The sequence below is a fragment of the Onychostoma macrolepis genome, chromosome 04 (genome assembly GCF_012432095.1).
Source record: "Onychostoma macrolepis isolate SWU-2019 chromosome 04, ASM1243209v1, whole genome shotgun sequence".
In the NCBI taxonomy this organism is placed as follows: Eukaryota; Metazoa; Chordata; class Actinopteri; order Cypriniformes; family Cyprinidae; genus Onychostoma; species Onychostoma macrolepis.
The window spans coordinates 29,237,244-29,251,999 of NC_081158.1; the positions used below are offsets into that span (position 1 = coordinate 29,237,244).

Below are 14,756 nucleotides of genomic sequence, written 5' to 3' on the forward strand. Positions count from 1 at the left end.
TTAAAAATAAAAATAAATAAATAATAAGCAAATAATGCAAAACTAAATGAGTAAAAATAACGATATAATAAGAACAATGACACATTATATAATGATTATTTTGTTCTTAGTGAGAAATTTTTTTTTTTTTTTTTTTAAATTGTCAGTTATTAGACATTTGTATTTGTTATTAGACACATTTGTATTTATTAAAATAAAATATAAATAAAATGTAAAAAACAATGCAAAACAAAACAAAAAGATAATAAATAGATCAATATCTACACTGTAGCATTGTCTGGGATTATGCAGCATACTTTTACAAAAAAACTTGCAAAATGTTAAACTACATCTCTACATCATCTGTCTAGATGGCTGCGAATTCATCTGGTTTCAAAACATCTGCAACTGAAATGTACATGCTGATCTACAGTAAACACTATGACATTTTTCGGTCCACTTTTAATACCAAGTCAGGTGCATGGATGCAATATGGACCGATTGAATGAGAGGACTGTAAAGAGTGCCTGTCACTTTCCTGACGCACAAACAGACAAAGTCAATTTGAAATAGCAAGTATTTGGTCTAAGACGCTTACCTGATGGCAGGCAGCTTTGACAAGCACAGGCTCTATTTATAGCCAGAGACACTGTTTAGGGTCCCTCCCCAACAACCAAAAAAAGCTTATGGACTTTTTAGTAGTAGAGATCAACTACACTATTATATTTAGCATTCATCCCATGCATGAGAGGGGCTGCCAGTTATTTGGAAGTACAACTGGCTTGGGGCAAGACTTCTATCCCATGATAGCCAATTTATTTCAAGATGACTAGCTGTCCTGGAACATATATCCAAAGTAGTGTTGTCAAAAGACCCGGTTCTTCGGTACCAAGTCGGTACTAAAAAAATGAAAACGTCACGGTACCAGGTTTTTTTAAGTACCGGTGGTACCGAGTACCCGGTCAACCCGGTTCTTGACGTGTACGGCCCTATGATTTTCGCGATGCAGAAAATGCGGACGGAATCTCGGAATCCAGTTATAAAAACGGAATTTACAGTTTAGCACGGAATGTCACGGAATTTGTCAAAGTTTGGATGAATTAATCAAAAGTAGGTCATTACATTTCAATCAAATCGCGACATGGACTAGTATCTTTAAATATTAAGCCACAAAAGTCGATTCAGATATGAATCCCCCATGTTCTGCGAGTCTCTGTGTGAATGAATGAAAAGTAGAGACGCGCGGTTTTTTTGCCTTTTTTTTTGCTACACACACTGAAGCGCGCGTGACGCTTGCGGTGATTTCAGCATCTGCCGTCTTAATGAGGACATAAATACATAAACAACATCTACAGAACTGCTCTGAGAGTCACTTCACGAGCATTTTACCATTTCATTTGAGTAAAACCAGCGTGATATCATATAGCTACACACAGAAATTTAAAGGTATTCATGGCAACCCGTCAAAATAAAAGTTTATCTTAAAGACATTGTGCCAGAAATATATTACTATAATTTAGTTGAATGTATGTGATACTATTACTACTGTTGAAAAAAATATTTATTTTTAAAGAAATAAATCACACAATATTTCTTCCATATTTTAATTTTAATGGTAAATCCCTTTTATTTACCAAAAAAATAAAATGTGTTTAAATTTCATTAATTAAAAGACAAATTAAATTTGGGTGAAACTTTACTGTTTACTGTTTTTCATAACTTTATTACTTGCGGAAAAACTTGAAACACAATTTAAATAAGTATAAAGAATGGCATTCATTTTTGTACATTTTATTTTTGTTTTACTTTATTATTAAAAATAGTGTGTTTTTTAATTAGAATGTGGTACCGAAATTGGTACCGAGAACCGTGGATTTTCACTGGTATCGGTACCGAATACTGAAATTTTGGTACCGTGACAACACTAATCCAAAGTGTGACACACAGGGTTTCGCCTTGCTACAAAAAACACAGAGAGTTAGGGAGACAGTATTAAAAATAACCTTCTGCCTGCTAGTTGTAACAGAAGTGATAAACTAATATTGCTTTTTTATGACCAATGCAAAACATCATCTTTTTAAAATGTTTCATAATGTGCAAGTAAAAAATATATATTTTTGCTTTTTGATACAGTAATAACTAAGTGATCATTACATCGCAACAAAAACATATGAATTAAGAATTTATCAGAAAGTTGTTTTATGAAAAAGACAGTCTTTAATCAGGTTTTTAGGCTGTTGAATTGTAAACTAATTGCTGTATCACTTAAAAAAAAACACTGTGCTGTTATTTAAAAAGGTGAGTAATTAATTATACAAACAAAACAAGTTACTTCGCCTGTGAATAATATTATGTTATTTATCAATAAACAAATATAAAAAATAAAATGATTAACAACAATAATAAATCAATTTACACTAAAAAGAAGAAATGTCGGTTGAGTTTATAAAATATTAACGTCTATCTCTAGCAACCATATGACTGGGAAGCAATATGACATTGAAGTGGATCTGAAATAATGAAGTGGACTGAAGGAATTCATCCTGACAAAAATGTAAAAAATGAGAAGAACCTTGTGTACTCATGAGAGGGGAAAGAAAACTAGGTCAGAAATGCCTGCTGTGATGACAAGTCAATAAGATCAACAGCAAGCTGTCAAACACTTTCACAATTTGACGCTTAACATAGATGTCAACTAGAATGCTTACTATTTTCTTTCCATTGCCACTAGATTTAAAAAAAAAACGCCTCTACTAATGTCCATCAACATTTGACCTCTACCAGTTCAATCCTGTAATTTAAAAGTTTTGCTCACCCAGAAACTACAATTCCATCATCATTTACTCATCCTCACGTTGTTTCAAACTTGTATGACTCCCTGTCTTCCTCAAAACATAAAAGGAGATGTTAGGGAAGATGACAGCATCAGTCACCATTCACTTTCTTTGTGTTGGGAAAAACATGAACTCCAAGTGATTGGTGACTAAAGTTATCATCCTGCCTAACATCTCTTTTTGTGTTTTTACGACGACAGAAACTCATACGGGTTTGCAACAACGTGTGGGTTAGTAAAGGATGACAGAATGTTTCATTTGGGTGAACTGTTCCTTTAAATCGAAGCTGCTTTGTTTACAACCCAAACAAAAACAGCATCTTCTATTGTCGTGAAACTCGGACATTAAACTCTTTAGGGACATAAAAACTTGGAAAAATACAAGACAAGCATGACAACTCCAAACAAAAGCCCGATCAGTAGACACACTCACCTCTTAGAGACTGACACAAACAAATCTGAAAGTGACTAATACACAAGGTTTAGACAACGTACTTTTCTTTCTTCGGGTTCACAACGTTCATCAGAAGCTTTTAGACGTGTCTATGATAATATACCGATCTGTTAAATCGTTTAAAATCAAATTCCCGTTAAGATAAAAGCTGGAAAACAACAGACGGACCGTTCCAGACAGCGTAGCAACGGGAGCTAACGTTAGTCAGCTAGCAATACTGACACAAACAACTTCATTAGCGCAGAAATACAGTCAGAAAACACCTCAAATATACTCTAACGACTACATGGGGGTGTCGGGATTTGCTCACCTGTCTGCGTAAGCAGCGAGCGGTTGTCCTTCAAGCGTGTGTTTTTCTCGGAGTGGCGCTGCGGATCCAGTGGACTGACTAACTGACTGACTCGACCTGACTGGATTTTCTGGATATCGTTGCGTTTCAATGTGACGCCCCTCGCGTGAGGGCAGAGTGACCAATCAGAATGCGCGGACAGGTCACGTGACCGAGTTTCAGGATGACTGGTTTGACGGGATTTGTAGTCCGCGGGTGACTTGTTTGTTTGTGGGTTTCATGTTTTCTTTGATGTTTTTTTTTTGTTACTTTTTGTTCACCGTCACTGTGTATTTATATATAAAATGTTATTTTACCTATTTTAATAATAACTTCACATATTAATTTAGAAAAATATCACTGGTCATAACCATTAGTATATTGTCATATACGAATGAAGTTTGAGAGGGAGACATATGTAAAAAGTTTATCTTTAAACAACTCGTGTTTATCGACTGCTATTGTGGTACTGAGGAAGACTCTGAATCCCCCAATGTCTATAATGTTAAAAACCCTGCTATCATGGGCCTGTGATGAATTGAAGGCTATGGTTTTGTGCAATTGATTACTCAGATTCAAATATTTACATCACAGAAAGTGGGTATATGCAGTGACATCCCTCCCTATCAACTATATGATATCAGTGTTAACAGCTTTAATTGTGCAATGTTGGAAAGCAGCCTGCTTGATTTACTAATGATGTAATCGATGACAAAGGTTATAGAGAAAATGTACTATGATCTTTATTGAGAAATTATACCTAGGCTTTGGCCATTATCACTAATAAAGACTATATACTCACCTACATACAGACTTCAGTACACCACATACTATTTTTTATGATGACAATCAAAGTGTGATTTAATGATGTCTAATAAAGTCTTAGGATTTAAAAATATAAAATATGGACACAGAAATATATGTAAGAATTTAAGAAAATTTCTGCATTGTTTCTAGGTCACACTTTTCAGGAAATCTAAAATTCATATTTATTCAGTAACAGTTCGACTTTTCATTCGAACTGTTAAGGATAATATAATTTGAAATATGAAATATGTATTAAAGCAAAACAGAAAAGAAAAAGAAAATATGCAATAATAAATAAATGCAGAAAATATGCTAAATGTACACGCTACAATAGGGGTCTCTGGCTGTATGTGGTTATATGTTTCCTGTGGTGTTTTGGCCTATATGAGCTTTCTGGAGAATTTCCAGTCTAAGCCAGCTCAGGTCGTGGTTTATCATTTGACCATACAAACCCAATGAGAAACTAAATAAGTGGAACATAAGCCTCTGTGTTCCAGCCTAACATTAAATGAAGCTGATAACCATCCAAGTGAAAAAAAAAAAGCACTCACCTATTTGCAAAACAGATGTTAGAGGAGGGCATGCAGACAGATCTGCACCTGTCAATACTTTTGGTGCCTGGTATTGAGCCAGAGTCACTGGAAACTCTCCCAACCTGCGTGCGGTTCACACAGTACATGCAGTTCGTGCCAGTGTCTACTAATTGCATAACAAAAGCAGTGAGCTGATCTACTAATAATGTGGTGGGAACTGCAGACAAACAGCAGTATTGAAACTAGTCCGGACCAGTGAAAAAAAACGGTGTGAACCAAGGAACTGGAATTTGAATTGAGATGTTGGTGTTTGGTTAGGTTTAAACAAAAGCAAGTGTCACCCCACCCTGCGACTTCTCCAGAAATCACGACTTGAGCAACACAGACCTTTCAGGTTAGATGCCAAATTGAAAACGAGGCCGTGATGGATAGACTTGGAGTTTTAAAAAAAAGCCACACACTGTATAAGGGTCCTAGATCACAATATTCACAATTCACGACTTTTAAAACTGATGTTTCATCAGCTAAATAATCGGTATGTTGTTAAATGGCAGTACGATCCATTAAACACATGCACTTCTATCCTTCACAGCCTATTTTTATTCCTGTCAAAGATTAAATATGGCACTACCCCACCCTAACTAAATCACATGATCACTGCCTGTATGAAAAATATTGAGTGTAAGTGTAAAGGTTACATTATATATACATAGATCATTTATGATACCAAAAATGCTTGAGCATATCTGTAGAATAGATAATATGAGCAGCATTTTAATCACTTCAGCACATATAACTTCATGCAATCTATAACCCTGGTCATAAATGTGATGAAGTCATTCCACAAAGCAAACAGAACAAACACAGAGAGTTAAACAGAAGTAAAGCAGCTGAGCAGGTGATAATAATCTCTATTCATATTTTTAATATTACTGGTTTGAATGAGGGGGAATACACACAACAAGCATATGATCACAGGGCAGCAAACAAACTGTGGAGTGACATGTCAAAGAGATTGCAAGTGTTAATGGCATATATGACTGACTGACTGTTATTTACAAGTGTAGTTTTCCTCCAAAACGCTCATGAATGAACAAAAGATCTTATTGTCTTGTTCTGTGGCCTGACAGTGGGAGAGCTCGGCTATGATCGCCCGATCCATCCAGTGGCCAGTAATATCTTCTCTGCTCGCATATAAATCCCCAGTAAAAAGCTTCTTTATCAAAAAATAATAATCAGAACAATACATATGATGTATAAAATGAGAAGCAATTAATAAAATATAATCTGAACCACTAGTATTTGGTTACAATAATAGTTTTTGCAGTCCTTATCATGTAGCCTTGATTTTTTTCTTTCCTATTTTCATTTACCAGACACACATTCATTACCGTGAGGCTTTGAACCGTTTCAACCAACAATGACAAAGACAGTGACAGAACAAACAGTATTCTCTGCTCTAGATTAGATGTAATTCCAAGATATGATGTACGGAAGCCCCTGAAATGCATCAAAGGTTCATAACAGACTTTGAAAGCCTATATGAAGGATACAAATCGAATGATTTTGGAAGAATAAAGGGAGTTTTGTGTGTGCGTGTCACTCTAATTCAGGTAAAAACGTTCTTGGTTTCATCTCTCACACGTCTCTCCAGGTTTCTTAGCAGAAATGCTTGTGTGACGGGTAACAGGCAGCATTCTGTTCTTGTCATATCTCAAGGATCTTTACGACATCATGGAACACAATGTCCGATAATTCCGCATTTCTCTGACTCAAGGTTCTTAAGAGCTCTGATATCGGCTAGGAGGAGTGTGTTTGTGGAGGTGAATCAGTGGCGGACCGAAGGTCTGGAAAAGGCGATGGGCGACGAGCCGTTGTTCTCCGTCCTCTTTCTGCATCTCTACCGTTTCTAGAGTCTCTAAAGAGTTTAGGCTCTTGTTTTTAGAACAAGCAAACAGTTCATGCCTCTCTGAATTCAAACATTGAGAGATCAACAGCTTGAGCCAGAAAACATCACACCGGTGCCTCCTTTTCATCAATGACGTCCAACTTTTGATTCTTGAGTCAGAAAAGGTCATTAAATTATTATCAACGGCACACGTACACTTATTTATATACTTTAATTTGTTGCTATTTAATATATCATTTTACATTTAATTATCTCTAAGTTCCCCCTCTGGGTCCGTTAAGGGTCCCGTTCCTCTCCCGCTAATTGCTCAGTGCCTCTCCAGGGCGTCTGTCCCGTCCCTAGGCTGCTACTTGCACACGAACTGGTCTACGAGCGACGTGCAGCGCTTGCACTTGACATAGCAGCACCAGTGGAACTTGCAGTGGCAGCGCTCGTGTTTGTAGGTCTTGAACTGGTCGTAACCGCGACCGCAGCACATGAGCTCGCAGCCATCCATGCCCTCTGAGGTCTTGTTGCACAGGCGGCCCTGGGTGCCCAGAGAGCCGGTGGTCTCGTTACGCAGGCAGTAGTCCGGGCTGGGGTCGATGTAGGCCAGGTCCTCACTCGTCGGGGGGTTAAAACGGTTGTTGACCAGCTCCAGCTTGCCTCGTCGGCTGATGCGCATGGCGGCGGCGCTGTCGTACTTCTCTTTCAGGAACTCTCCCACACGGCGGAAGTCGGCAAGCTGGAGCCAACAGGTTTTCAGGCTGCACGAGCCGGAGACTCCGTGACACTTGCATGCGACATTGGCCAGATTGTACACTGCCTGTGAGTGGAGAAAGATTTAGAAGTGTTGTGAGAATATTTCAAGACAATGTTACTTGAAACCAATAATCAGCAGCAAATTATGGAAGCATATATATTTTTTTTTTTTCCAGCTTGAATACCAAAACTGTCCATGCTTACATTCCACTGGTGACATCTAATAGTGTTTTAGTTATACAAATAAGCACTAAAGTAATAAATATTTCCTGAATCATGCCTTTTATGATGTCAACTATTTATCTGGTAAAACAATAGTTTGGAAGTATCAGCAGAAAAGGGCTGAAAATGATAAACTAATCAATAATATTTTGCCATGTATGCCATAATTTTTCACCAAAAAGTGCTGAAGTGTATAAAATTATGTCTGTCTTGCAGTTTCCTGTATAATTATAAAAAAGGTATAATTTACAGCTATTATTGCAACTTTTCTTTTCAAAGAAAACTTAAACATATATGAAAATATGGTAAAGATGTGTGAAGTAATTTTTTGTAAACATTTTGAGATAAACATTAAATAGTAAAAGTAGAAATGTAAACATATTTAAAATTAAAACTTTAAATGAATATTTATCACATATTTTAAACGCTTTGAAAATTTTAATAAAATAAACAAATGTAATAAATGTGAATATCAATCAAATTACAATATACAATAATGAATATAATAGTAATATAAATAAATATATAATAATTAAAAATGATGTAAATGTTTGTGTTGGGGACAATGAAACCGACAAGTGCTTCTAACGTGAATGATAGAGTTGCGCTATTACTTTTACTTTTTCATATGACAGGAAGCAACCATCCAGAATATCCTAGGAACCATATAGCTTTACTGCTATTCTATTATTTTTTTTTACTTATTTATTTTATTTAATGAATACATTTTCTTTAGGGAATACAACAATAGTACCATTAACAGCTGCAAAATCAACTTTGATGGATCAACGGCGCCCTCTAGAGGCCAAATGTGTTCAGTGCACCAGTCCGTTTGAACCTGGCGGGGCCTCCAGAGGCCTTTGAGTTTACGGTCCCTTTACAAACAGAGAGCCGCAGTGAGAGCGTTTGGAGAACAATGGGATGAATAGTCATTCTGTTCTAGAACACACAGAGAGTCCCGAGACCACTGACAGCAGACTTCCTGCTGATTAAATTCAATGAAACCTCCAGCTGAATCAATAAAGAAGTGCTCGACATATTGTCGTACTAAACTAACGGCTGTTCTTCTCTTTCCTTTTTAATTATTTAACATGTAAAATTAATAGACTATTACTTTTCATTAACCGCCCACAACGGGCCGTACCGAATGTGTCCCGTTTTACCGACAAACACAAAAACAAACTAATGAGTCCAACGTCTGGGCTCAATCAAGGTTGGGTGGCCAGTGTGGGTATTTCCCGCCCTGGTTTGTGACGTGTCTTGTTTGCTGTGTCTTTTGTGTCTGTTTAGTGTCCTGAACGAGGGAACATTAAAGGCATTTCTCTCTCTGTTTCTCTGTCATTTAAGCGCAGGCAGTGCTCCTCCCTTTAACACCTCACGTGAGAACATTTAACGGTCGTCTTTGAGGATGTGCTGCCACGACTCTTCAACCCCCCTCCGGTGGCAGCTGTTTAAGCCCCCTCCATTTTACCTGCTCGCACACAGACATTAAGGGGAGTTCCAACACCTTTCAAGTCTCTGTCATCACCAGCCCTACCTGCATACCTGTCTGCAATCCAGAAACAACACACACACACACACTTTCCCACACAGCAGCGGCCCACATCACGCAAGCCATTCTGGGCTATTTACAATCTTGCGTGTCAAGCGGCAGTTCCGCTACCTCATCCAAACGATCTCACACAAAAGGGTTTTTGAGCATTTCTATGCAACATGTGCACCCGACTGAAACTGTGCTCACATAAAGGCCGCCGTTTCGCTCTTTTATTCGTCCTCACTTTCATCTATCTCCTTTTCTCGCCCCTGCTTTTCTCTCTTTTTGGCCCAAGTGACCAAGGTGTGATGGATAGACAGGCTCATCGGTGCGTGGAAGGGACACGCATGCGGTGCTGTGCACAATGGAGCACGCTCAGACGGGGTCAGGGCTGGCTGCTGGGCGGGGTCGGGGCGGAGTGCGGAGACGGCAAACAACCATCCCTGGAGGTGTAGAGATAAGAGACGCGGGACGGGAAAGAGAATCTAAAGTAAACAAATACAAGTCTCGCTGAGCTATGCTAAGAAAATGTAGCAGTTTTCAAGGCCACAACTATGTATCAGTAGTAATGAGACGTATTTTAAAAGATCTATATATATTTTTTTTTATGTAAGGATTATTCAGCTACACATTGGGGACTAAAGTGGGGACTAAATCTGACAAAACAATACTGTGAGGACGCCATCAGAGGTAAAAATGATTCATTATTTAAGCAAATCATTTTTTTAAAACCTAAAAACTTGTAAATCCGTTTCATTTTTTAGGTACAATGTTAAAAAAAAAAAAAAAAAAATTCTCCATTTTTATATTATATTTTTCATTTTATTTTTATTCTGTTTGTCATTTTAGAAAATATAGAACATATATATATAAACATTTTATTTTATTTTAGTCTAGGAAACTAAAAAGCTAGGAAACAATTTTCAATCAGTAATTGCTAGTAAATTTCACAAATTATGACAGGAACAGCAAGTAACAATGAATTCAACATCATTTTTTAAGTAGAAGGACTGAAATACTATTTTCTATCATTTATATTATTTTCCTGTAAAACATACTCTAATTGTTATACTTTATTCATACTATGTAGCTGGTGTTTGATGCTGCTAGTTTTTATTTTATTTTATTTATTTATTTTTACCTAGATTTCTGCTTTCCATACTGTCTTGGAGTTCCCATGTATGCTGTATTCCTTCAGTATCCAGTCCAACTCATCCATTGATTCCAAATTCAATTTCTATTTGTCAACACAACCAGCTTTAAGCACTTGATAATATGTCTTCAAATCTTAAGTTTTATAAGATCATAAGGGGCATGATAAAATAAAAACAAGACATGTATATATATGGTTGGTCCTCATTTAGATAGCATGTGTAAATATGCATTTCTGTGAATACCAAAAGCATTCAAACATTAGTAATGCAGATAAATTCAATGAATGAGTGAGACCGAAAGCCTTACCAGTACATTAAAATGCGTAAGGCCTACATGTGTGTGTGTGTGCGTGTGTGTGAGTGCGCAATAAAGTGCTTTAGATTAAGGTGTGTGTGTTTGTCTCCGCTGCAGTTGATTTAGAATGAAAGACACACAGAAGCAGGTGATCTTTATAAAGGGTGTAGGCCTCCTCCTCTCTGTACAGTCTGGGTCACGAGCCTTTGTGACCCACAGGGCCGGAACCACACGCACCATCTTTCACTACACCCTTACATCCCCCCGCCCATCCCGACTCCACACCGAGGGGCATCCGATACGCTTCTGTCGCCTCCACAAAAGCCCACCAAGACTAAGCCTTTCCAAGCAAGACAAATCTCCGGCAAACAGGCCCCGCAGAAAGGGAACGCCAGGGAGGCGGGAGTCTCGGGGGTCACACCCCACCTTCAAATCCACCTCCACCAAAAAAGCAGGTGCCAATAACTCAAAAAAGAACAAAAAGGATTCAATTGAGATATAATCTCGCCCTCAAGCACATACAGGACCCGTCCAGACCTTGACCTCCTCACCTCCGGGAACCTCCAGGAGAAGAGCCAGGGATCTCAGATGTGCCATAACTCCAGAAAAGAGGCCCTCTCTTCTGTAAACACCTTAAATACACTCATCTTCTCTAAGACAAACATACGCGCCGGAGCTCTGTGCACGGCAAGCACCCACATCAGCAGGCAAATGGACTTTTTATGAGGCCGCTTCGTTTTAAAAGCACTCAAATAACTGAGGGGAAAGAGGATGGGATCGGGGTGTGGTATGACAAAGCGTGGGACTCGCAAAGGGACAGAGGAACGCATTCCAGCTTGATGGCGTGTTTTGGCAGGATGTGGTGACATTCTGCAGTGCGTTCTCCGAGAGGGTTTTATGCCCACCTGAACGTGGCAGGGGGGCCACAGTTTGTTGGAGCCAGACACACACACTCAAATACTTGGAAACGTTCCAATAATCCCTCCACCGTATAGCTGTTCTATAAAACAGCGAGAAGTCGTTCAACAAGAAAATGTGCAGTGTCAGAGCGTTCCTGACTAAACATATTTACCACACATCACCTTATAAAAAAACACAAAAAAACTATTTGTTCTGGCATCGACTACTCCATTAAATGAATCAAAGGAAGATTAGATCTGAGCTACATGCTGATTGAGAGAAACACGGGACGCTTCATCCCTGGTGGTGCTTTGACTTCCTGACCCCCAGCAGACTCCAAGGGCGCTAGCCTTTGCACGGGCGCCATTTCCATTAAATTAGCTCTCTCACTAGCCTGTAATCTAAATGCAGAGATGCCACAGACTACAGTTATTTTTATATAAACCCAAAGTTAAAGTCTTGATGACTGACTAATCATCCAACAAACGACTAATCAGGTAAACAAGCTTTTTTCCAGATGTGTGCATGCTGCTAGACAGCCATTTTAATTTGACTTGCATCTATGCCTAAAACAGATGTTTTTTTCCACAGCAACTTTTATCAGTTAATGCATTCCCTGACAAACAAACCCACTACCTTGATGTTGCAAGTGCTATGCACTAGCTACAGGAATTCTGTGTTTTGAAATTCATCCACTTTAAAGCACACGTCTTTGGCCACTGCATCATTTATCTCAGGTTTTGAGTGTCCTTTCACAAGGATTACCTTTTTAGGTATATTCCATTCTGTCTTATTATAAAGAGCACACATCCAGTCAGGTGAATCCAAACTAGCATAATCGTGTGGTCACATTAGCAAAATTTTGCAGGCCAAAAATGTCTTGTCTGTTATCAAAAGTGTTGCGACGTATGAAGCACAGCTCAGTCACTTTCAAACCAAGCAGCTTTCTGTTGGTCATTGTGCGAAATTTAACAGAACTTGAAAACACTGAGAAATCTGCATGAGGAAAACTCCCAATCGTGTGGATTCCTATAAAACCAATTGGTTTTTGTCTGCAAAACCTCACCAAACAATGTGACCGCATCTTAACTAAAAATGGACTTCCTTAAGACAAATGAACTGACTAGTTTTTCAGGCAACTCACTGACCAGTCAATTTAAAAAATAGATGTTATTGCATATCCCTAAAAGTGAAATATAACTACTACAGACCACACACTAAACCCACCCCTTAAAAAAATTATGAATCATTTTACCTGTGAGAACATCTGATTTTGTCAGACATAACTAACTTCTAAAGACAATTGCGGTCCCAAAGTATGGCTAAGTAATGGGAGAATGAAGTAACTGTGTTTGTTATTGTGTTTGTGGTGATCTGCAGGAGACATTAGGGCTGCCTTTGGTTTATTCACACACAAACAAATCTAAAGCTGTGTTTATCCGCTCAAGTGTACATCTGGGCTCTTATTTCTCAATATCACAATAGAGGTTGCAACAGCTGTGAATCATGGAGAAACACACCTTAACCAAACCAGTGCACTGTAGACTCTTGCACAAAATGAAATTAGGTGGATCATGGTGGATGGGTCAAGATACTGTGGAGATGCTCGTTACTATCCACTAATTTCCATCTATCGATAGATCATTAACTGATGTGTGTGTTCATTTCCTCACCATTCTCCCGGCTTCATTGTTCTGTAGGTTCATAAGCGTGCGTGCATGTTCGACAGATCCACGTGGGTAGTTTTTCTCACGCTCGCGGGCGTCCACAAACTCCCGGGCAAAACGGTAGCCGTAGTTGACGTTGTCCCCGCAGCCGCCCCATAGCCAGTCTCTCGGGAGGTCTCTGGGACGAGCCGCTCGGCTGCAGCCGCAGGTGGAAAGCTCACCCTCACGGCACGCCCGACTCACCGCATTCACGACTCCAGCTGCGCTGATGGCGTAAGTAAAAGCTGTTTCTCTGCTGCCTGCAGAAGACACACACACACACAAATACGTAATTAGGACACAGACGACATTCCACCGGCTGCAAATCACTTTGTTAAATCATCCACAACTCTTCAGTACACTATTTTTCTTGATTATTCACTTAGGAAGTAAGGCAAAGAGTAAAACAACTCATTTCCAGAACCCCACAGATGGTAACAATCTTTCTGGTAAGCCCTGCAGTGAGAGATAAGATTATCAGAAACGTGTGCATGTACATAGACAGCACTGATTCATTGTTCCATTGTTATGTATCTCAATGGATATATATTGAAACGCAAGTGAAAAGAGACAGGTTTTCCAGTGTTGGTACACTTGATATGAGACATATGATAACCCGCAAAGCTTTCCTGCCAAAGAGGCGCTAGGTTTATAAAAATTTCTGCTCTTTTTCGCATCTGTTGTGCATGTGTTACCTGATTTTTTTTCTCCATCTAATAAGCCATCTGGAATGCAGATTTCACATACCTCAACAGCACAGGCAATACAGTTAATAGCGTTTAACGTTTAAAAGCTGTTTAAACATGTTAAAAAGTGCTGGTACAACCATACTTAGAGATAAGCACTTTGTATCAATGCTCAGCGACACAGTAATTATGAGAGGAAATTTGTCAAACAAAACGTTTTTTAAACTCCAGGCCTTGAGAATTCCTTTTTAATGATCCGGCCTTCCTCAATGCCTTAATGAAAGTGAACTTGCCCCTGACTAGACGGACCACAAGCAACTGTTTTGTGTATTAAAAAGCACAAAAATGTATGACAGGAGCAGAGGGCTTATAATGTTAATGTTTCACCCCAAGCTTGTCAATTTTGCATTCATTTACGTGATTTTATGGTTTTTCAGCTCTGCTTTCAGTATGTAAAAATATAGATCAAACTATTTAGCCTACTGTAGAGCAAATTTTAGATAGATAGATAGATAGATAGACAGATAACTTTTAAACTAATAAAGCGGAAAGTATTGGACTTTTAGATTATTTTTAGGGCTACATTTTAGTGCAAAGTTTAGACAAATAGATAGATAGATAGATAGATAGATAGACAGATAGACAGATAGACAGATAGATAGATAGATAGATAGA

General features: G+C 38.5%; 2 protein-coding genes across 11 annotated transcripts in view; both read right to left on the reverse strand.

The window, feature by feature from the left end:
• Window positions 1-3,724, reverse strand: part of adipor2 (adiponectin receptor 2) — a 30,473-nt gene extending 26,749 nt beyond the window's left edge. Inside the window, exon 1 of the mRNA XM_058773284.1 lies at window positions 3,577-3,724. The gene's annotated coding sequence lies outside the window, so the exon portion shown is untranslated. The remainder of the gene's footprint in view (window positions 1-3,576) is intronic.
• A 2,112-nt stretch (window positions 3,725-5,836) lies between these two features.
• The window catches only part of wnt5b (wingless-type MMTV integration site family, member 5b), a 312,897-nt gene continuing 303,977 nt past the window's right edge, over window positions 5,837-14,756 (reverse strand). For all 10 annotated transcript variants that reach the window (XM_058772671.1, XM_058772670.1, XM_058772675.1 and 7 more), the window contains 2 exons: window positions 13,363-13,655; window positions 5,837-7,648 (listed from right to left, as the gene is read on the reverse strand). In XM_058772671.1, the coding sequence (XP_058628654.1) occupies window positions 7,190-7,648; window positions 13,363-13,655 (752 nt within the window). In that variant the 3' untranslated portion in view covers window positions 5,837-7,189. The remainder of the gene's footprint in view (window positions 7,649-13,362; window positions 13,656-14,756) is intronic.